Source organism: Ammospiza nelsoni, chromosome 1 (assembly GCF_027579445.1).
Source record: "Ammospiza nelsoni isolate bAmmNel1 chromosome 1, bAmmNel1.pri, whole genome shotgun sequence".
In the NCBI taxonomy this organism is placed as follows: Eukaryota; Metazoa; Chordata; class Aves; order Passeriformes; family Passerellidae; genus Ammospiza; species Ammospiza nelsoni.
In genome coordinates, this window is record NC_080633.1 from 146,523,718 (window position 1) to 146,547,348 (window position 23,631).

General features: G+C 42.2%; 1 protein-coding gene across 1 annotated transcript in view; it reads right to left on the reverse strand.

Annotated features, from left to right (window-relative positions):
* Positions 1-5,915: 5,915 nt before the first annotated feature.
* NDRG1 (N-myc downstream regulated 1) overlaps positions 5,916-23,631 on the reverse strand; it is a 40,436-nt gene continuing 22,720 nt past the window's right edge. The window contains exons 4-16 of the mRNA XM_059477946.1: positions 22,678-22,783; positions 21,136-21,256; positions 18,401-18,463; positions 16,757-16,817; positions 16,215-16,301; positions 14,998-15,054; positions 13,972-14,075; positions 13,526-13,582; positions 12,676-12,727; positions 11,858-11,905; positions 10,286-10,321; positions 8,946-8,997; positions 5,916-7,796 (exon numbers count right to left, since the gene is read on the reverse strand). Coding sequence (XP_059333929.1) covers positions 7,531-7,796; positions 8,946-8,997; positions 10,286-10,321; positions 11,858-11,905; positions 12,676-12,727; positions 13,526-13,582; positions 13,972-14,075; positions 14,998-15,054; positions 16,215-16,301; positions 16,757-16,817; positions 18,401-18,463; positions 21,136-21,256; positions 22,678-22,783 — 1,110 coding nt within the window. The 3' untranslated portion in view covers positions 5,916-7,530. The remainder of the gene's footprint in view (positions 7,797-8,945; positions 8,998-10,285; positions 10,322-11,857; positions 11,906-12,675; positions 12,728-13,525; positions 13,583-13,971; positions 14,076-14,997; positions 15,055-16,214; positions 16,302-16,756; positions 16,818-18,400; positions 18,464-21,135; positions 21,257-22,677; positions 22,784-23,631) is intronic.

The following is a 23,631-nucleotide window of genomic DNA, read 5'->3' on the forward strand; positions in this document are numbered from 1 at the left end:
TCAAACAAAGCAGGCAGAAGTGTAAAGATCTCAGAAGCCTTGCAATTCCTGCAATAAAACATGAAATCAAGGAGCAGGGTGGGGAAGAGGCTGACCACATTGTCCCTGCCAAGGCCATGCACACCTGCCAGGCAGTCACTGTATACAACATGTCTGCAGTGCGGCACAACCACCCCAGCAGTAGCACAAAAAGTGGTTTTAAAACAGATTTTCAGGCTGGAAAAAAGTAGCCATGGAGGAGGCAGAGCTGAAGGAATCACAAATGGGGAATAGCAGTGGTTATTACACTGCTGTAAAGGAATTTTGTGGGGACATTGGACACAAATCTGTAGGAAACCAAGCACTGGTAGCTCTACTACTCTGCTTGTACCACTGGTTGTCTGTCTAGTGGCTCTGAATGGGGAAGAACATCACTTGTAGCCAATTACCTTGATCTGCAGTCTGTGGTGCATTTGAGATCCTTTGTTTTAGTAGGTGTTTACAAGCAGATTAGCCCTAGGACTGAGGCAACAGTCCAGCTTTAGATTCAGTTCCCTGGCTCCCTCTGTGCCTGGGGAAATCATGTCTCTTTTACAAAAGTACTTTTGTGGTTACTGTTTGAATTCATTGAAGATCTAGATCCCCGAAGGCTTTCATGGATCCATCCCTTTGCTTCACACTTCCTCAGGATTTCAGAGCCAGAACAAGGCCCTGCTGTTCACTGCCTCCTCCAGTAGAAACTGATGCTCATTGTACATTTGTGCAATGGGCCCAGGTCTCTGCTGGGACCTGAAAGTGATGCCACCACCAACAATTATAGCACTGAGGAGGTGCCAGGGTCAGACCCCTCTGCTGCAATGGGCAAGTGAAAGGCTAAAGAAAGGATGAGAGGGACAATTTTGCAATCCACCTAAGCCAAGACTGTTTGACCCCCATTCAGCTCATGGCGATCATCCTGTTGGTCCTCTAGGTTGGGTCAAGGATGCAGGGTGGGATTTTGAAGGTCTGGTCATGCTGGTAGGAAAGCAGGCATGAAGATTATTAAATTGCCTTTGCATGGAGTGCTGGCTGGAACTTAAAACACCATTTTGGTGTGCATGCAACTGGAAACAGGGAATAGTGCAGTTGCCATGTTTTTCACATGTTCACTAGGGTTGTGCTGTGTATATGTAATATTTCAGGAATACCACAACATTTAGAAAGACTGTGTCATCTTGTAAATGAAACCCTGGGATTTTGTTTTCTCAGCTTTCTTGAAGGAATTTTGAAACAGTTTAGTAAACTGATAGAGACAGTGTTCTCACTATCTAGAGACACATCTCCATACATTTACCTTCTCAAATTGGAACTTTCCAGTTTTAACATTTCTATAGAGTTATTTCTGTAAGCTTCATATACTGAAATATATGAAAAAATAATGAGAAAACCATTGGTTTGGCAGTCTGAGTTGCTCCAGCTATATAACACATTACTTGTTTGTAAAGCATCATGGTGAGGTTTTTTAAGATGGCACATTGCTTCTGTGGTTTAAAGATATTAAATAAGTGGCAAATAGTTAATGAATCTGTGATTGGCACCTCATTAAGAAGTTTAGGCAAGCAAATGAAGGTGAAATATATCTGTGACTGACATTCCCTTTTCCCATCTTCTTGCCTGGCCAATGTCCAAGTGGGCATTTGCAATCTGTGACAAAGCTATGAACTGGAGGACACAGAAAAGGAAAGAGCCTGCACTGTAATGTGGTAAAAAAAATTGGTCTGAGAGCGTTTCCTTCATTTTGAATATTTTGGCAGATTGGAAAATCCAGCTGTTTCCCAATTTACATTTCTTTGCTGGTCTGTTTCTGGCTCAATATTTGGGTTTTTTTCTGCAACACTCTTATTGGACCTGGGACAGAGGTCTAGAGTATTTGAGCAAAGTGGAGTGTATTACCCAACCTGCCTAAGCATGTCTTCATTATCAGCTCTCTTGAAAAGTTGCAGGAGTAACCTGTTTGCAAAAGCCATACACACTGAAATTGTTCAAACAAGGTTATTAAAGACATGGGGAAAAGCATTTGAATTAAAGATCACTGTTTTGGATCCTTTCGTTTACATATCTCCAGAGCTAACTCAGTAAGGATTCTACCTTTTATTTCTAGAAATAAATGTCTGTAGTGTTTTCCAACAAATCAAGCTTGCCTTCCAGCCTGAAGTACCCTATCTGCCTTCATAGGAGCAAAAACACTTTGAGTGGCCTCCTGTCCTGGACTGAGATTGGTTGATTTGGCTTGTTTATGGCAAGAAAGCACATTCTCCTCATTCTCCCCACCTTCTCCTCCAGTGTGCCTTTTTTATACTCTTTTTTTTTCTTTTTCCCCCAAGAAGGGCAGTTCTCTACATTTTTAAGCATTTTCCAGCCATATTTACTGGCAATAGCTTTCAACAAAGGAACCATATTTCCCTGCTGTCTCTACAGGCACCAGAAGTCCCATCTGGCCTCTGCAACCTCTGCTCACCCATGTGGCAGCTGCCCAGCACATAATCCTGCATGAAAGGCTTCCTGGCTGCTTTCACTAGTCTGGGAATATCACAATCTCCTCAGTATTTGCACTTTCCAAATGAAATGCTGGCCCTTTGTGAGGCTCTGCTTCTGTAGGATCTCCTCTGCCCCAAACACTCATGAGCAGCAGAGAGGGAATCACCACAGGATCAAAGTTTAACATTGGCAGCTGGTGATAAAGAACTAAGATTTTTTCTATTTGGTCATATTATCACTAAAAATAAATGAAACCATGTTGCAGTCATTCAGTAAATGACAATTTCCTTGCTGGAGAGATCTGTGTGGGTCTGAGGCCCAGCAAGGCGGTGGGACAGTGCACATCTCACCACTGTGCGTGGGGCTGGGTGGCACCTTTGCTTGGCGTGGGCTTGCCAAACCCTACAAGAAGATTGGCTGCTCCCTGTGCCAATGGCAGGTCCAAAGGGTGGGGCAGAGCCACAGCTCAGCAGCCCCATCCTCCCTGCCCGTCATGTGCTGAGCCTCGTGGGGACTTGTGCATACACACACAGATACATATATACACAGAGCCAGGGCATGAAAAGCCCAGGCTGGTGGTGTGTCCTGCTCTTTTCCAAGTGCCCTGGCTTGTGTAGGCTTTTCCTGGAGCTGCCCCAGCCCTTCCTCAGTGCTGCTGCCCAGCAAACAGCCCTGCCCTCCCCCAGCCCCCTCCACGCACTGACCTTGGCCTGAATCCCATAATCCACTCCAGCCACAGCAATTGCAGAGAGTGGCAGGTCACCCAGGGATAGTTCCTGCAGCTCTGCTGCAGGTCAGAGCCCACTATGGTGCAGCTGCTTGTGAAGGAAAACTGCCTGCCATCCCCTTTGCCAGCCCTTGGGCTCTTTCCCATGCCCAGGGGTGTCTGCATCCAGTGTTTGATGCACATCCCCCCAGAGCCAAAGCATGTAGGGGTCCATGGGATGTGGAGCTGCCTCTTTAATAACATCAAAACAATGACTCTCCTCCAGCCCATAGGAGTGCTGGGTAAGAAAATGATCCCCACACTGAGCTGCAGAGAACAGACACTGAACTGTCTGGCAGTTGCAATCAGAAGCCTTTTTTTTCCTTTTTCTTCCCCCCTAACACTGGTCAGCAGCTGTGTTGTTTATAAAATGAATGGAGCCCTTAATGAAGCAATAGATAGAAACAGTGAGAGGCAGTGTCTGTTTGCTACAAAGGGCTGAGGGGGAAGGGTTGAGCTCTTAAAATACCCTGACATCCTTTCTGTCACTTATTTAAACATTAGGCATAGCAGTGATCAGCTACCACCATAAAGTCTATATTTGGCTCTGTGGAAATGCTACATCCGCACTCAAACCAGCTGTTCATATAGACAGGGAGAAGTTTCTGTGCCTATGAATGTAAAACAGTGCAAAACAGTGTAAAGAAAAAGGAGGAGCAGACAACATGTGGGCAGGGGGAGGGCCAAGCTGCAAGCAACACTGCTCAGGGTGTTGCATTGGTGGATGCAAGACCCCATTACAGGCACAGGGAGGATTGCAGCAGATACCCTGCCCAAGATGCAAAAGCAGACAGGGAGAGGATTCCAGCCCTGGGGAGGAAAAATAAGCAGCTTTGCTATAAACAGTTTTCACTCCAGCTCAGCCCATCACTCACAACACATGACATTAATCATAAACCTCAGAAACACATCTAGGTTAAAGTTTCCAGCTGTTCAGTCAGTAGAGACTTTTAAAGAGGAAAGCAGCAGCATCCTTCAGCACAAAAGTCCTGCTGCCAGCACATGGGATTGGCACATTCCCTCCCACTCCCCCTCTGCAAGGACAGGGAGGGGCAAGGATAATATGAAGTTTAGTCAGATTTTTATACAGTAGATGTCAAGGCCTAGGCAGAAGTGGAAATAACTTGGATTTCAGCAATGACATCCTTTCTATTAGTGATTTTGAAGTGTACCACTGCAGCAAAGATTTGGTATTGAGATACACTAATGCAACCAAGCCTCATGGTCCCTGGGAGCCCATCCTGTTTTTTTACTTTATAGCCCCAAAAGCACTGTGAGGAGTGAACTGGATATTTTCTGGAAACCTCCTGTCACCCAGTCAGAATTTCTTCTATGCCACAGTAGCTCCCTAGTGGCCATTCACACATGGAAAAAAGTGAGACCCCAGCTCCATTTTCCAGGTTAATGACTCTGCAATATCCAGGCTATTTTTGTCTCCAACAATAATGCAGAAGTCAGTACTTGCAGGTTTGGGAAGGGTTTTTATAAAAATTTCTGATAAATCTGCAAGCCACTTGCATCTCTTCAGTTACAACACAAGCTAAAGATGCCAGGAGAGCAGTACTGCAGGAAAGAGGAGTCATAACTCCTTGTAAAAGGTGAGACACCACTCCTCTGTGCTGCCCTCCAGCTTTTATGAACAGGAACACAGTGTTCTCTGCCAAATGAACACTCTGATGGCAAAGCTGACATTTGTAGTGATCCTAGCAACTCCTTGCAGCTCAGAAGTTCTTGCAGATCCCTTTGTGCTGCAATAAGGCTTGGATGCATTCCTCCCCATTAAACCAAAATAAACTGCCTGGGCTTGACAGGCACACCATGGTGTCCTTGTGGGAGGACATTAGCCATTCCCAGAAAAGCTCAGCAAAGAACCCAACTTTGCCCCTCTTTTGTAAGATGAGCTGGCACAGGTTGCTGCTGTTTTCACTGGCACTGGCTGTCAAGCCCTTTGCTGGTATCAGTCCAGTCCTGACTGCTGAATCATCACATCCAGTAGAGCCTTGGCTCAGACATGACAAATATTTGCTTTTGCATCTTCCTATCACAGGATTTTTTGAGCTACAGGAGGAATGAGCAGCCCAAAATAGTCCTTGCAAAGTCATCAAAGCACCTGTCCCTGAAAACTCCAGTATGTTAAGTAAGTCACTGGGTTAATCTTTACTTTCCTGAAGTTACATTCTTGTAAGAGCTCCAAAAAGAACCACCTTCAAAAAATCCAAGTGGCATCTGCAATTTCAGTCAAGAGGCCTGAATAACTCCAGATATGCATGGGGAATTCATCACATCAATGGATTTAGATCTCAGAAAGGATGCAATGATTGTGGCACCACCTCCAGTGAGGAAGTCAGACCCCAGATCTGTGCACTAGACAGAAAAAAAACTTTAAACAGCAAATAGTATTCTGTATCATGGCTCAATAATTTTCTGCATTTCTATATCCTTTAGTACTAAAATAGTCAGCAAAAAAGCTGAAGAAGTGTGTGCTGTTTTCTTAGAATAGTACGCTGGAGGAGGGAAAGCTCTGAGTACAAAAGCAGGGAATGACAGATCTGAGTGAAATCAGAAAAACTTCATTGATACAAAGGGATGACAAGAATATATTTGGACTGAAAAAGATTATTGTGCTCCTGGTAAAATATGAAGACACCAGACATTGCAAAGTTACAAATTTATTTGTTTTGAAATAAATACAAATACTTCATTAAGAAACTTTTCTTGATAGACTTTACACAATAGCTTTATTCTTTCTGGAAATTGTCTGTTCTTCCCACAAAATGTTATGGATATTCTACACGAGAGCTGAAGTTAGTCAATATAAAGTAACCTAGATGGTGTTCTTCTGAACAAGAAATCCCAAAGTATTAACATTTTCTTTTTAACTGCTCAGCATTTGAGCTTTTTGTCTGTTGTGAGGACTGCAATTCAGCAGGTATGCACTGGAGCTGTGGAAATCCTGTCCCACTAGCTATGGAAGGACAAACTTAAGAACACCCAACTGTGACATTCTGAGTGGCAGAAAGGTATCAAGCCACTAGCTTCAAGGAAAGCAACTCAAGGAGGCTATGCAAAGATGCAGAACCAGCAGATCATGACATTTACAGAGTCATTAGACACTGCATTCCAGACATGCAGTGTTGCTGCTCCACCACTTCATGGAATACACTTCTCAGCACCAGTGAAATCTCATCAGTTTCAAATCTAGTAATAAGTGGCAGTTGAATGTACAGTATCTAATTACATGCCCGTCCCACAGTTATTCATCTCTCCCGACAAAGAACAGCTGGATCTGTCTTTGCTTACAGAATTCCAAATTTATGACAATTGTGCTGGACACAAAAAAACTTGAGCTGCAAAGATAAGAAGCTTTCTGAAGGAAATATCAAGCTGTTTCTGTTTAGCTGGCATATCAAGCTGTTTCTGCTTAGCTGGCATATACAGCTACCCTACTTGTTACAACTACACCAACTTCTGGAGTTTGGTAAACCCTTTGGCCCAAGTTCCCAAACAGGAAATCCTACCTTGCTTACCAAATTTAAATCCTGTCCTCATTTGGCTAAGCAGGTTTTAGGGTCTAGGAGGGGGGAAGGAAAGGAAGACTGGAACAATCTCAAAAAAGTGAAATGAAAAACCTTAAAGATTTAGTTCATCTCAAAGTCACATTAAAATTGCCTATTTTAGTAGTATATTATTGTACATAGGAAAACAGGCTTGAATACTAATGAATTAGAAGGCCTATAAATGCACGATACGTTAACTTCTCTATCATTTGAAGTCAAGCTATATACAATGAATTCAACTCCAGCTTCAACATGAGGCCATAACACATTTGTTTCATTTCCTTTGCTTAAAGTCATTCTTAACAGTTATTTTTTTCTCCCCCGCTTTGAAACTCATCTCAAATTGTGCCAGTTTACTTCAAGAGAAGAAGAGATAAAATAAAGGGGCTTGTAACAGCTTTGATTTTAAAGGAGGGTATTGAGCAATTCTCTTTTGACTCTGAAGTGTTTACAACCACATCAGCTTTTGGCAAGAATCCTTTAGAATTTGGCATCCACTGAAGGAGGGCACAATAGCAGCAGCTGTCTGAGACACAAGAATAACGATAGAGCAAATGAGATGCTTCTTTTCTTTGGTCCCTCTCAGACCCTGGTGAACAGAGTTCATCCTACAGAATATCTAGAGATTAATACCAGTTATGTTTTTGCAATACACAGGGGGCATCCATCACTTTTTCACACTGTGACCAGTTTTGAACCTCCCAGAGCCATCTAACAGGACACTTCCATGGACTTGGGGCTCGATTGTTCCGCGTTGCTCGCTGAGTTGGGCGTCAGCTCGATCCGCGTGTCTGTGTGGGAGCGGTTCCTGGAGCCGTCCCCGGTGTGGGAGCGGCTCCGCGTTCCCTCCCCGGTGTGGGAGCGGCTCCTGGTGCCTTCCCCAGTGTGGGAGCGGCTCCTCTGTCCGTCCAAGGAGGTGACGCTGGAGCCAGAGGCCGTGCGGGACCGCATCAGCCTGGTCATGCTGGCAGAGGGCACTGCAAGAAGAGCCCTTCATTAATGCCTTTCATTAACGCCCCTCATTAACACCTCGCTGCATGGACATGGAAAAATGCCCTTGCCTGTCACAGGCATATTTGCTGAAAAATCCTTTCCTTAGGAGCTTTTCTCCTGAGAAGCTGAGAGGTCTCAGAAATGAAATGTAAACAATGATTATCTGCTGCTGTGGAATGCAACAGATGCACCTTTGATTGATCTCATGTGATTGTTTTTAATTAATGGCCAATTACAGTCCAGCTGTCTCAGACTCTCTGGTCAGTCACAAGATTTTATTATCTTTCCTTTCTAGCCTTCTGATGATATAATTTCTTCTATTCTTTTAGTATAGTTTTAATAGATAATTTTCTTTTAATATAATATAGATCATAAAATAATAAATCAGCCTTCTGAAACATGGAGTCAAGATTCTCATCTCTCCCCTCATCCTGGGACCCCTGTGAACACCACCACACTTGCCTTCCCCTCAGCCTTAACCATCCTTGGAGGACCCTTCATAGTGGAATAGGTACTTTCAGGGTACCCTCACATGCTCCCCTGCTCCAGGCATGTGGTTAAGGAGACCAAATCACTACAGTGGAATTAGTGGCCAGGGCTGAGGGATTCAAGAAACTTTAGGGCACACTGCTGTGCCTGCAAGAATCCAGAGGGAGACTGAAGAGACTCATCAGCCCTCCCATTACTTTCCAGTATTCAGCCTCTGAAAAAGTGCATCCTCACAGCAGCTATCTGAGGCAAAAATGTGGAAAAAACCCAGCTACAACTAAAAGAAGTTTAAATGAGGTTTTAAACCTCATTTAAAACCAATGAGGTTTTAAATGCTGTGTGCAGTAGATGAACCTCATCCTTTGATGCCACGAGGGGACACTTAAAAATAGCCAACCTTAACAACATTGAGATGAAGTAAAAGAGGTATTTGTGGGTATAAGCTGTTTACAAAGCACTCTACTATTTAATAACATCACTTGGTCTGAAAACCTTTTGCCCAGATATAGCATGTGTTTTTTCCCCTTAAAAATGCATTTCCAAAAGGGAAAGAGTGACACATCTGGGATCAGAGACTTCTGGGTGCTTAAATGCCCAATTAACTTCAGTAGCAAGATCAGCCATTCAATAAAACCAATACTTACTGTATCCCATTCCCTGAACAAAGTATTTGAAAGCTTCAGCAAGCTTGGCAGGCTGCAAAAGAGAGGCAGCGTTATCATAGGCAGTGCTCAGTAGGTTATATTACAATTTTACATATTCCACAGATGCCCTATTTTAACAGGGACATATTAAATATTATCTGGGTTCTACTGACTGCATGAAAACTTCATTTATAAGAAAATTCCATCATTCCCCTTCCTAGTCATCCCCCCAATATTTTACAAAATGGATACATGCATTTGAGATCCAGGGAACACAAAGGGTCTAAACCTGGCTCAAAACTCAACTTGTGCAGGTGAACCAAAGTAAAACAACTGTCCTCACAAAATGTACAGGGCAGTTCATACAGGACTGGTAATTGAGTAATTCCTATCAGCAGAGAACAAATTCAGCTATTCAGACCCGAGTTATGTGTACAGGGCTAGAAAGCTCACCAGGCATACACCAGCACAACTGCCCACAACCAAAATTCTTGCAATGAGAATTCTGTTCTTCTCTGCTAACAGTGGCCACATCAGCTTTACAGTCTCAGTTATTTCACATGAAAATATTTTTTGCATAATTCTCTGAAACACTGCAAAGAATGGACTCCCTATAACAGAAGCAATGCACATACTACCACATGGCTTTTAAAAAACCTTTTCCCAGTTCCTACTGTTGGAGCACACACTGCCTGTATAGGGATTCAGCTGCAGGCAATTACAAATTTAGCTTTTCCTGAAGTTCACAAACACCACTTTATATTTCTTAGAAATCTGTTTAAATGTTAGATCACATTCCAAAGCTGATTACAAATCAGCTCTTTAAGTGAAGCAACACAAGGGCATAGGTAAATTTTAACTTTGCCTGCCTGGCTTTATTAGCAGCTTGGAACTTATGCCTAAATGTGTTCTAGAAACTCCGGTTCATCCACAGTCAAGCTGAGCCAGTGTCTGCAATACCCTAGCATTGTTATTTCCTGTCTTCCACTTTCCTGATATATTCTATAAATAGTCCAAGTAAGAATGTTCTTTAAATGTCAGTGGTTAAAGCCTTAATCCACATTACCTTAGTAAATAGGCATAAAGTAATACCTCTGCATTCCCACCTCAGTTCTTTACTTGGTTAAAACTATCAGTGAAAATAATATCCCCTTCCAGTGTTAATTTTGTGCTTCATTGCTCTTTAAAGAAAAAAGAAAGCTCAGACGACCAACTGACATCATTATTCATGAAATCATAACCATCCTTTTGGCTGACATTTGGGAACAGCAAGTACCCTACAGGAAAACACCCATTTGTTGCAGAACATGATTAGTAGGATTTCCGACAGCAAATCCTACCTGGGAAACTTGGGGGAGCCCACCACAGTCAGCCATCTGAAATGGGATGAGAACAACCAGTTAGAGTAATGCCAGAGGAACTCAGTTGTGCTCAGGATATATTGAAATGACCTTTTCAGCTATCTGGCTGAAAAACACTTCCTTTTGTTGTGTGAGTAACATACATGTGGATGAACACATCAAAGCAAGCTGTTAAATGTTTATAAAGTTACCACTGCACCCCAGAAAACCACAAAGGCTCTTGATGCTCAGGGAAAGCATCAGCTGGAGCTACAAATGCTTTTTGCTGGGCAGCAATTACCAGTTTCTTAGAAACCAGCCTATTAGTCCTGCTTGCAAGCTCAGCTCTGAATTCCAATAACATGACTGTGTATTGACCTGGATGACAAACAGGGTAGGGAAAACAAACACCTAAAGCTCAGAGGTGAGAGAAAAAAGGGGAAAAATTATTTGCTGAGATTGCTGATGGCAAGCATCAGCCTGACTTGCCAAGGGAAGCAGGGAAAGCCAAATGAGAAAAGCTATCTTGAGTGCATGAAATATTTTTGGAGCATTTCATTTTTCCTGCCACTCCACCCCTCAAAGTCAACCCAACAAAAACAGTCCTGTTCCAAGGAACACTACAAGCTGAAAACAGTAGAGTTGTAAATTACAGGAAACCCCAAATCCCATCTAGGATTAGTTAACAGAAAAACAGGCCTGCAGCAGGATCTGGCATCAGGCATATCCCTGGACTAAGCAAAGGCTGGCCACTGATACAAATACTGAGACAGTGTCAGATTTTAGGGTGATTGCCACACCCACATTATAGGGCAGCAGAATAACTCTTCAATGTTAGGAGGAAAACAAATTAAATATTTTTATTTATTATAATTTTCACTGACTAGCTCACTAAAGAGAGATGCAGTAGAAGCTCTTGGCAAAGCATGACCAAACTTGTTTCACTGTTTGCATGCTATTACTTCATCATTACTTCATTACAAGCTGAAGATTGCACTCATACTCTGAATGCCAAATATCAGCCAAAGCCTTTGCATGATCTTCTGCTGTTTTTAAGTTCATTTTATCAATTTTTCTGGAAATTAGCAGTAAGATGTCCTAGACTCTACCCTCATAAAAGGCAGATTGACCAAACTGTGGCTGATAGATTAGTTGTTCGTTCACCTGACACTGCTGTTGAGAGGCAACCACAGGAACAGAATGAACCGGTTTGCACTCCTACTCTGCTCACAGCTTTTCAAACCTTTCAAAATATTTCAAGATCATCTTTGCCAGCTCTAGTCAAATTCATTATGGGTATGTGAAATACTGAACATTTCAACTCTCATCTCTACTATTCTAAAAATGGAGGAGCTGAGAAATTCCTTGCTGTAATTCTGACATGAAGCCCCTAGTCTTGTTTATCCCACTAAAATCTCTCACCCTGAAGGAACTGTGTTTTTAAATCAGAACTGCCTTCTCACTGTATTATCAGTATTGCAACACATCACTCTAGTTCTGCTTTTTTAGCTAATCCATCTGGTTTTATGTGAGAGGAATGTTTATTTTGAAAAGCACAGTTTTTGTTATTACCTTCAGAAGCGTGGTCCTTGTTGGGTCCAGCTTTGAGTTGCATTCAACCTATAGAAAAGAAAAGCAGCATAAGGCATTGCACACAAGATTTTAGGTATGAACTTTTATATGAAAACAGATCCAACACCTTGTTTTCTGGCTTAATTCAGACTAAACTGAGTGTCTTATGATTCTGTGTGAAGACTCTGTGTATACATGTACACATCTCTAAACCCAAGTAAGTCAGCTCACATTTTTAACTGCATTTTCTCCACGTTACAAACCCATACTTGGGAACTGGAGACTTTCTTTTCCCATCTGTTTCTGGGACTTCAATGGCAACAAGTGTTGTTTATCTTGTGATTTGGGGTCATCTGGTAGCGTCCCAAGTGGTGAGTAGCCATGTGGCCATGGGCCAGCAGACTGGGCATGCCCATTAAGGCACAACATTTGAAGTCATCCAGTCATCTGGGGAGAGTTATAATGGTCAAAAAGAACCTCTTCACTTGCAGAGTGACCCAGGGCACAGCTCCAGCACCACACAGCAAGTTAAAATACCAGCAGCAGATTCCTCTCCAAAGGAAAATATTTGCGGTTCACTGCAACTGCTGTGGTGATTGTTCCTAATGTGGTAGCTATTAAATAATAGTGCACAGGCAGAAGGGACAAACAGCATGGAACTAATGGCAGCTCTCCTGTGGTCTGGAGGAGGAGAGCCACTGGGCTGGACTGAGAGCCAGCAGGGCTGCAGGGTGGCAGGGGCTCTGCTGGCCTCCTGCTGCCCCTTGGCTCACCCACCCATCCCCAGCAGGGTGACAAAGAGGGCTCGAGGTACCCACCACAGCATCCACTGCTGGGGAGCTGTCACCGACCACCAGGAGGACAGGACACCTGCAAAGAAGCACACATGAGAGGTGTTATCTCTGCCACCCAGCCCAGACTTGCCCTGAGCTGCATTTTGTGTCTTTGGAAGGGTGGGACAGTGAAGAGTGTGGAAATTATTTGGTTTGTATTCCAGGCGCCTTAAAGATACATCAAATCCTGTATTGGCTGCAGATCTAGTGACATGCTCTGATTCCCTGCCTGAGAACCTGTTCTCTTCCCCAGCTGGCAGCAAACCAGCCCTTGCCAGTGCTCTTATTCCTTCTTTGCTTTATAAGAAATTGAATGTGAGTATCAGCATCAAAGCCTCCTGCCTACCCCCCAGACCCCTGAGCTCCAACTTTGGTTCTGTCCATCCAACTCCAAACAGATTGCCAGAGGAACAGAGTGCCCTGTGTATAGCCATCAGCAGCTGAGCTAGGAAGACTTCACAACTTATATTGCACAAGTTGGAGCATAAGCAAAAGCCAGATGATCTATCAGTCATTCTCACTCCTGCTTTGTCTTCCTGGGAGTTTTTGTTGTTTGGTTGGTTTTCTAAATGGTTTTAAGCTGGGCTTTCTTTATTCTTGGTTGTATAAGCACAGCTCAAGTGCCTTTAGAGGTATAGTTCCATTAACTGTAACACATTTCTGCATGAATCTAAACACACTAACTTTTCAAGTACTTTGTAAGCCCAAATTTTTACATGTACAGTGACAGGAACTACTTAACTTTCAATTTCAATATGCTTGCCAGGTCTGAAGAGAGGAGTTCTCCCTAATGACAGTCCCTAACCTGCAGTAAGCTCTGAAATAAAATACTTACTGAAGGGTGACAACATTCACTCCAGGAACAGGGCGCTCAATCTCTAGGTCTCGTCGACTAAAAAAAAAAATAGAGAGGACAAAGGCTTTTAATACTCTGGAATTTTATATTCTTCTAGTTTAGGGAAAGCACAGACGCTCACATGGTAATTTAATTGACTTAATTTAATCACAATTTAATGCATTGTGGCCTCCATAACTGATGTAGAACCACACTTAGAATGAAGGATCAATGTTGTAGTTCAGTCCCAGTGTACAACCTTTCACCACACAAATACATGAGGTCCTTCTCCAATAAGCAAGCCACCTGAGATCCCTACAGGTACTATTAAGCAGAACTTCATACTGGGGGAACACATGTAATCCCACCACACAAGAAATACTGTCTCTAAAGAGCTGGACAGCCTCTTAAAAGTTTCCAGTTAGAAATCAGGTAAATGTATTTACCTGTTGTAAGAGTTGACAAAGAGATGAAGGTTGGTTTGATTCATATCATTAATGATATGCTGACGGTAAGTATGGATCAGGTCATGGTTGCTGTGAATCTCTTCCTAAAGTGGAGACAGAATTGTTCAGAACAGGGGCTGTTTTCTGAAAAGATCTGAAGACATGGCACAGTAGTTGTGTATCAGACTCATAGATATGAGATGCACAACAGGAGTGCATCTTGAGGGAAGGGACAGCTTTCAGCACCCAGTGAAGTCACCCAGAATTAATACTGGCTTCTGATTGCAGCACCAAAATTTTCATTTGAAAACTCAAGTATGTCGTAATGTTTAAATCTCACAATTGCAAAACATGTTGTAGTGCAGATGGTTACAGTCAGACAAGTGTGAGGTTTTAAAACAAACAGAAGAAGATTCAGGGTAAGAAGCCTAATAAATGTTTCCAGAGTAAAGCAGATGTTGAAAGCTTACAAAAACATGTAACATGGAACTCAATTTCACAATAGTAAATAACTAAGCTTTGAGGACTTCAATCAAACAGTTGGGTTCTAAAGTCTTTATAGATTAGTTCCTTGTTCTGGTGGAATGGAGTTTTCCATTGCATTCACTAACAATTTCAAGCACAGCAAAGTAGCCTCAAAAACAGTCCAGCACTTTACATTCAGCTTGTGCTGGACTGGAGAGCACTGTTAATACCAATAACCAGCTGACACAGAGCTACAAGTATATTATTAAAAAAAAAATCTGTGGGGTTTTTCAGCTCAGAACATGAGCATATACAACTCTTATATCATGTTTAATTGTTGGCTGCCTAGGCAGGAATCTGCACAACTGAGGTGCACTTGAGTACTCAGGACAAAGAAAACCCCAAGGCAGAATACTGCCCAAAATGCTGGGGACACAAGTATGAATCCTATCTCCGTTTAATTCATCTTTTGTTGTTTGACTGAAAGCTTCTGCACTCCTCCCAGCCCCAGGAGGTAAATACACATGACTGAATACATCAGAAGAATCTTTTGAACATTACCTTTCCAAATAGATGTGAAATGACCATGTCTGGCAAAGCATTCGTCCAGCCTGAAATCTGAACAGCAAGATCAATTAAGTATCTGCTATTAACACAGCCCCTGGACAAATAACACCTCCCAATTACCCATAAACAGACCAATGGATGCTCTCTCTACATATAGAATATCCTGAAGTGATATTTTCCCCCCTCAATCCAACTAGAACACCATTGGGCATTGGAGTCATTCTCATCAGATGCCTTCACTAATGAGGTTGTACAGGGAACACACTGCTAGGGGAAGAGGTGTTTAGAGAATCACTCCCTGCAGGAACATCAAGCAAACCAGCCTGGTGGGTGTCACTGAACCCCACTGCCCACTCTCCTCCCTGACAATGCAATGGAACTGGGACCAAAAGCTCACAACCCACAGTAAATGCTCCTGCTTTGGAAGGACACAAGAACATGAGGCACCTGCTGTGCTCCTGAGGTGAGCAGTACTCCCCTTGAGAGGTGGAAGGCAGAGGCACAGATATGGAAGAATTTAATGCACTGAGGCGTTGGGTGAGAATCAAATGGGTCAGGAGGTTCATTTCAGCATAGAAAAGTTATTACATTTCATTTAAATAAGTTTGTCTCTCACTTTATTTTGATAAGTTTGATATGGGAGTGTATTTAGTAACTAAGCTTGAAAGAATGTTACATCCTGGCTCTGCAGGTTTCTCCTAGGAGTTTATTTTATGCCAGCATCATCTGGTTGTACAAACCATCTGCAACCAATGCTCTTTTCTAAGTCTTTTTGGCATCTAAGACTCACAAATGACTGAAACATGGAGGATGCTGTTCTGGACATTTTTCTGTGCCCTGCTTCATATTTTGGGCTGTGTTGGTAACAAAGCCATGGAGAAGAAAGCACTGAATGCTATACTACACTTGATGTTTTCTTGAAAGTTGTTTCCAAAACTACCATGTCCAGGTAAACTGTTCTCCCCAGCAGTTATGAGCTGCTAGGAATTGTCCCAGTAGCTCCACTGTGCCACATGTATCTGCTTTCTCAAAGGATTTATTGTTATCACTAGCCTTGTATGAAGTTTTTTTGCAAATGGAAGAATAAACCCAAAAGGAATTAGCCCAGGATGTTTAGCATCTGCAGCCATGCCTGACATACAAGATGGCCAAAATCCTCACATCCCACAGGCTTGCTGTAAGATTTATTTTTCTAACTTAAAGATATTTACCTTAGTTGCTGCCCAGTCCATCCAACCCTCAGCACAAGGGTTTACATTAATGAGAACTAATCCCTCCACCATCTCTGGATGGTTTAACTGCAAAAGAGAAGATCTAAGATTTGTCAGATATCCTTTGCAGCTCAACAGTCAGCAAAAAAATTAAATTAGCAAATTATGGCATGGGGAGGAAAGTGGTAGGTCTAGTTTTATCTTGCAGAAAAGACACATATGTATGGGAAAAAATCATTAAAGCAATTCAACTGAGCAGCTGGAGAACATTAGGATTTAACTTTTTCTCCACCCTCAGTTTAAATAGAGAACTCCCATTATAAAAACCTTCTGCAAATTAACTGGGTAGAGCCCAGGCCTTAAAATGGAAAATCTATGTCTTCTGGATTAGCTATCCTGCAGATTGTGGTATTTCACTTAAAAGCTTGGCTTGTATGCTTAACTGGGCACAGCAGAGCAGGAATTCTCCATGCACACTATGGGGACAACAATGTGTAAGGAAAATCAGGTTTAAGGCTTTAGGGAAGTGCGACAAAACTTACAGCAAATCTGGTTAAAATGTAGGCACCAGCTCCAGTTCCCATTCCTATGATGGTCTTCAGCCTGCACAACAATAAAACAGAAGAGACAAATGAGGAAGGGTGCTGAAAATGAATTTACATCAGTAGCCTTCCTCTTTCACATGCCAGAGTGTATCTGCAGAGGGGAGGGCTCAGCTGGGGCAGGCTGTGCACCCCCAGCCATGTCAGTGCCCCCAGGAATATTTGCAGCACCCTGGTCCTCCTGCATTGCAGGGCAGCAGCCATCCTCACTTATCTTTAATATACTGAGCAGCCACAGCATTGTTCTGATCCTGGGAGGAAATGGTTAGACTCTGGCAGAAAAACTTATAAGATACAGACCTGAAATTTGCAGCCTAAATACAAAGCTCCCCTTCCCCAGGCCCCCCCATCCCAGCTGTCCAACTGGGGCACTGGATCCTCTCTAACAGGAGCCTGGCAGGGAAACATCTCCTGCTATCCAGCCACTGGGGTGAAGTTTAAAGTTCATAACCAAACAGGGCAGAGACAAACCAAATATTTGCATTTACTGAAATCAGATTTAAAGCATCACCCTCAAGGTCAGAGAAAATACATGGCAGGGAAGGCTAGACAAAACCACTGAGAAAAACAGGTTATTCAATGCTTTTAGGAAAATACCTGAGAATAGTTTTAATTCTCATTAGCAATACTAAATCAAGATTTTGTAAATACACTCCAGTTTCATTGATTTCCAAGGTACTGATGTTATTGGTAACATTTTTTTTTTGAGCAGGGCAACAGAACTGGCAACCCTGTGCCTGAAATCAGGCAGTTCAAAAAATACACACCCCCCTAAGGAGGGAGTGAGGTAACCTGGACCACAGTGCTGTAAGAGCTGCTTATAACTGTGCAATGTCTAAATTGGGGAGATGGTTCAATTTTTGTGTTTGCCAAAGCTGCCTAACTCTGAATGCAAAGTTTTCTCTGCTTGTTCTAAAAATCTCTTGGAAGTGTCTCCTGCCCTCTCCACTGTGAGCCAGGAGCATGAGCTCCGCAGAAAATGAATTTTTCTCAGCTAAAGCTCCTGCTAAAGCTGAGCTTTAAGGGAGGACAAATCCCCAAACCTGGTGCAGGTAGACAACCCAGGAACACTGCCACTAGGTCTTTCAACACTGGTGACTTGGCATCTGCGCTTGGTAGTACAAGATGCTCAGGGAGGTCAGACTGACCCCCTAGAACACTCAAGCCACAGAAGCAAAACAGTAAATGTCTTCAGATGGCACAGTGCTTCTGTTTTTTTCTTGTCCTGCTTAACCACACAGGAAAACGTGGGTTGTTACAGTGGGAAGAACAGATTGTCTGTGCCCTGCCCCTGTGAGGGATATGCACACAGAATATAGGAGGAAGTCCCTAAATTAGGCTCATGGGATTTCTCCTAAGTTGCTTCCTGTTTAAAAATAACCAGACACTTCAAAAAGGGCCACAAAAGAAGCTCTTTCAGAAACCAAGGCAAAAGCAACCCATCTGTAAGAGAGGAATCCAAAAGAACCACGAGTGTATTTCTAGCAAACAAAATGCCAGACAGCCAAGCTAAAACAAATTCCTGCTCTTTCAGTGAGCCACATAGAGAGAATGAGAAAAATAAGTAAACAATTCTGCACTCACCCAAACTGTTTCAGGATTCCAGGAATCATTTCAGCCAGCTGATCCATGGAGGGATACACATACCTAAAACAAGCATGTTTTTGAGGAGTTACTACACCACATCCAGCAGAGTACTCTGGCTTATTTAGAGACACAGTGATCACTGTAGAGCTAGTACTAAGTGTGGTCAGTGTGAGATCACTGAATGAATGAGCTGAATTTAAATCAGGAGCAAGCACAAACAATTTTGCAGAAATATGAGCATAATCCATATATGTATTTTATATGTTACAAGACAATAGATGTGAAAGAACAAAGCAGACTACAATGAATCTTTTCCAAGGAAAGTTTACACTTAGAACTTATGAGAAAGTTTGAACAAGAGAGATGAGTTTCCAACCACATTCACTATGTTTGTATTTCTAGTCCACCACAAAATTTTCCCAGTATTGCATAATCAGAGACCACAGAAATGTCTTCTAGATATTTGGCAAAAAACTTACATGCATGCTAAAACATGTCCCTAAAAAGGACACAAATATTACCATAGGATAAATGAGAACAGCTTTCCATTAATATTGATGAAGAAAATGAAGGCATAAGAAAGACTATGAAGCTGATGATGAAGGCTCAATAAAAACAGCTGTTTGTTAATGCTCCTGGTCTTCTTAAATCAGAAATAAAACTTTGAGAGAAGGAGATTCTGAGCAAAATCTCAACTGAGAAGCATGTGGAAAAAAAAAAAATCTATCCAGAGTAGAGCTGGAAAACATCTGCCTAGGATGTATTTAAATCTCTCTTATACCTAATTATTCTCTAATTTAGTCGCCAAAATATAACCAAACAAAAACCACCAAGAACTGTGAAACATTTTATTTTTTTAGATTTTCTTTTTGGGAAATTAAACCTTAACATGACAAAAGCTGGTGTCACTGCAACAGCTTTGCTCAGGGAGACTTTATTGCAGCCTTTCAGTACTTTAAGGAGACCTATGAGAAAAAGGAGGACAAACTTTTCAGCAGGGTCAGTTGTGATAGGAAAAGGGTTAATGGTTTTAAACTAAAAGAGGGTAGATTTAAATTAGATCTAATGTAGCCCCATATTTCTCTTCACAGAGAAAAGCAAGGCACAATTCTTCCCAAGAATATTTCTGGGTTTCATATTCTCTGAACATCAGAGAAAGAAAATACAATTCTTATCATTTGCTGTGCCTGTGTTGTGCCAAAGTAGAATGCAATATGGAGATTGTTAACCCAAAGAGATGGGGTTTTGTTTCCTTGGCCTAGCAGGGCCAAGTGTGTGTGTGTCAGGGCTGTTGGGTGACAGTCACAGGATTCAGTGCAGTGTGAGAGTTGTGTGCAGGGTCCAGTGCTTGGCAGCTTCAGTTTTAGATGTATAGAATAATATAGTATAATAAAGTAATTAATTAGCCTTCTGATATCCATGGAGTCCTCCTCATCATTCCTCACAGCACAGCTATAATCTAAGGAAGAAGTTTTTTTACAATGAGGGTGGTAAACCCTGAAGCAGGTTGCCCAGAGAGGTGGTGGCTGCCCCATCCCTGCAAACATTCCTGATCAGGTTGGACAGGGCTCTGAGCAATCTGATCAAGTTGTCCCTGCTCACTGCAGAGGGGTTGGACTAGGTAACCTGCAAGTTTCCTTTCTAAACCAAAACATGATTCTATGACTTAATTTGGGAATTCTGGTCTCCCAGTTGAAGGGCAGGTAGAGATAATAGAGCTTCTTACAAGCCCACCATGATTACACTAAGTCTTTGCCAGCCCCAGAGCAGGATGGTTGCCCTCTGCAGCTGCCAACTCAGAAGTGTTAACACTCGCTCAGGACACGAGGGCTAAGGCACTTAAAAGCTCATGATTTAAACAAATGCAAAGACAGGGTGACTGAAATAGCTTTGTAGGCTGCTCTGACAGACAACTGGGCCATTGCAGCTAACAGCAGCATCAGACCAGCTTAAATATTAAGCAGGGAAATAGACTGGCTCATGCACTAAGGGTACTTATAAGCTCCTTAATACGCATTTCTTACAGAACAACTGCTCCTCGCCCTGTTCCCTCCCCTGGCATGTTGGCTGCTCCCTTCCTCAGCCAAGCTGCTTCTTGTCCAAGGGGCACCTCAAGGTAAACCTGTCCCACTTGCCCTAAACAGGTAAAGCATTTTGGCAATGGCAGTGCTCATGGCCCACCAGGTTTCCAAGAGTTACAGCATCATACATGACAGAGTCAGGAGTGCAAAAAGCCTCTCTAAAACCTTCTGTGGGGGTCATCATCACCCTGTTACTGCCCAACAACCTGCATTTTCCAGGTGGGTTATCAACTTAACATCTACCATGCTGCCACTTCATGAAGACCACAGATTTACAATGAGATGATGTAGAGGTTAATGCCTGTCTTGTTTAGTATTCATTCAGTATTTATATTCAGGGTGTCATTACAAAACAAGCTAAGTCAATACTTAAATTTACAAGATGTAGATATCTGTCAAGGAACTGCTTTACAAGCAGCTTAGTTAGCAGAGCTAAAACACAGAATTGCAGCCACCAAGTCTGATGTGAACTGGCACAACAAAACAGAGCTTCCAAAACTCCACTGCTTTAGAAATAGTGTCAGGATTTAAGTTCAAAAGCCAACTACTGTGCTTAGTGCAATTACTTTTTAATGAAACTGCAGCTCAAGACTCTCTTTTCCCAAAAAGAGGGTAACAATGAAAGCATGGGCTGATTCCCTGACAACTCACCCAGCCTGGAAAGATGGTGCTCCATCCTGCTGACCAGGTGCATCCACGTGGCAGACTGCAAAGTGCTGGGTGATTTCCTGCATATCCTCAAAGTTGAAGAGAGGATTGAAACATGTTTTATCTTGGGAAGAAAAAGAAAATATGAAATAATTGTGCTGATGGAAATACTAAGTTTGCAGCTACAAAAATAATTTATTAATCAGGTTAATGAAAAGTTGAATCAATCAGGTCAGCTAAGGTTTTCCATCTTATTTTTGTACCTACTAGAAGTATTTACTTGGTACACCTAATTCCTAAAAAAAATATACTTTATGCAAAAGTTAAAATACTAATAAAATTTAGCCAAGGATATTCATCCCATTCGTCTTAGATTAAATTATCCATTTCCTTGTCTGTTTTCTTTTTTTTCTTTAGTTGTGTCAACACAAATGGAGGGAAAAATATTCAAGGCTAAGATTGTGACTTGTGCTTTTGCCCAAATATTACAAATAGAACATTATGTGATCAACTCCTGCAGCTCAAGACAAAAGCATCTTTTTGGGATACTCAGTGCTGTAGGCTCCAGGGCTTGAGATGACATGATTTCTGATTTTTAAGCAATATTAATACAGGGAGAGGATTAGCATATTTTTCCTTCTGGGGTGGAAAGCACCATCTTTGAGATGCCTAGAAAATGGTTCAGCACTCTCTGTGCTTCTGAATGTCCTCACAAAACACACATGCAAAATTTTGGCAGAATATAAAATAATTTTAACTTAAATCAACTTTAGAAGAATATGCAAATCCAGAACAACTTTGGAAAGGAAAAAGGTGTAATTTAAAGTTAAGTTATAGATTCTCTGTGCTGATTCATTGAAAATCAAAATTAATTACACTTCCAGGAAACACAATGGCAATGTGTTTCCTGGAAATAAATGAAGCTTTTTTTTTGTCTTAATAGTAATATTCACCCCCTTGCAATAGCCAGCCCATAAAGATCAGCAGGTGCTTTTAAATATTGATAACTGATTAAGAAACCATGAACTGTGTGCAACAAATAGGATTGACAAAAGAACAAACTAGGGCAGGTCTGGCTATTAACTCATCATATGACAGATAAGATAAAAGGCACCTCAAGTTTTTATTCCTAATGCTGGCTAAGGACACAAAGCCAGCACTCATTTCATACTGACTTGTATAAAAACCAAGCAGCACAGGGCTGCTGATCAGACAGGACCAAAAGCCCCAGCAGAGTTCTTTTTCCAGTCCTGTTGGCAATACACCATCAGCCTCCCCTTGAGATTTTTACAGCATTCATACACAATAATTGTGAACTACCAGAGATCCTTTAAAGTATTCCAATTATTTACTTGGAATAATTGGAATACTTTAAAGCAAGGATAAAAAAAATCTGAGAACTACACTTGCTGTAAGGGTTAGGTGCCATCTAACAGCTTCCAGGGCACTCAAAGAAGCAAGGAGCTGGGGAGGGTTTCCCAAGCACTGCTGCTGCCTGGCAGAGCTGTCCCAGGAGCTGCGCAGGTGCAAGCAGAGCCCACTTACGGTTGAGGCCGATGTCGTGGTAGGTGAGGATGGCCGGGCGGTTCCCGCGCGGAGTGCCGCACATGGTGACCCGCACGGAGCCGTGCACAGTCTCCACATCCTGCTCCTGCCAGGGACAACAACAGCCTGTCAGGGCTTGTCTAAGGGCTCCTGCAGCAGAGCCTGATGGAGCACAAGCACAGGTCCTGCCCCACACCAGGGTCTGCCCTGCAATCCCACCCTGACACCCCCCGTTCTGCCCCATGGTACATTTTACATTTGATGTCACCTCCCCCAGTCCACAGACAATTACAGAAGCACTCAAGCTGCTAGCTCTAACCAGATGCTGAGGGAACAGTTTAACAGTTTTTAACCACATTAAAAGGCAGAATAAGAAAACAGAGAAAGCAGTTTTGTTGTAATGACACCTAGAATACCAAGAGCTTACAACTATGACTCTCAACATTTGCAAAAGTACAAGTCACTAAGATAAAATATTTCTGATTTCTAGAAAAGAACTCTAGCTGAGAAAATGATGACTATTCCCCAAAGAAAGTAGCATTAAGCAGCTTGTACATGCTTATCTGCCATACGGATTTATTACACTGTGAAGCCTTGTGATTGCAGCAGTCTCCCCCAATAAAATCAGCAGCCACATGTGTTTGTTTTATGAGTTGTGATGTACAGACCTGAGCATAAACCCAACTGTATAAAGTTTCCTATTAGAACAAAATTACCACAACATTATTCTGATGGCTACCAGAAAAAAAGATTAAAATGTAAACTGCTATTATTTGGCATAACAGGAGTTTATACTGCTTACTGATCTCAAAGTCAAGGACATGTTCATTAACAAACCAAAGTCCCCATGAGCACCATCTTTTGAGTCTCTAAATCAGATGTGACTTAACACAATAGATGGAACAGTTTTTTGTTTCTTTTCCACTTGAACTTCAGATGGGTATAAACAATTCG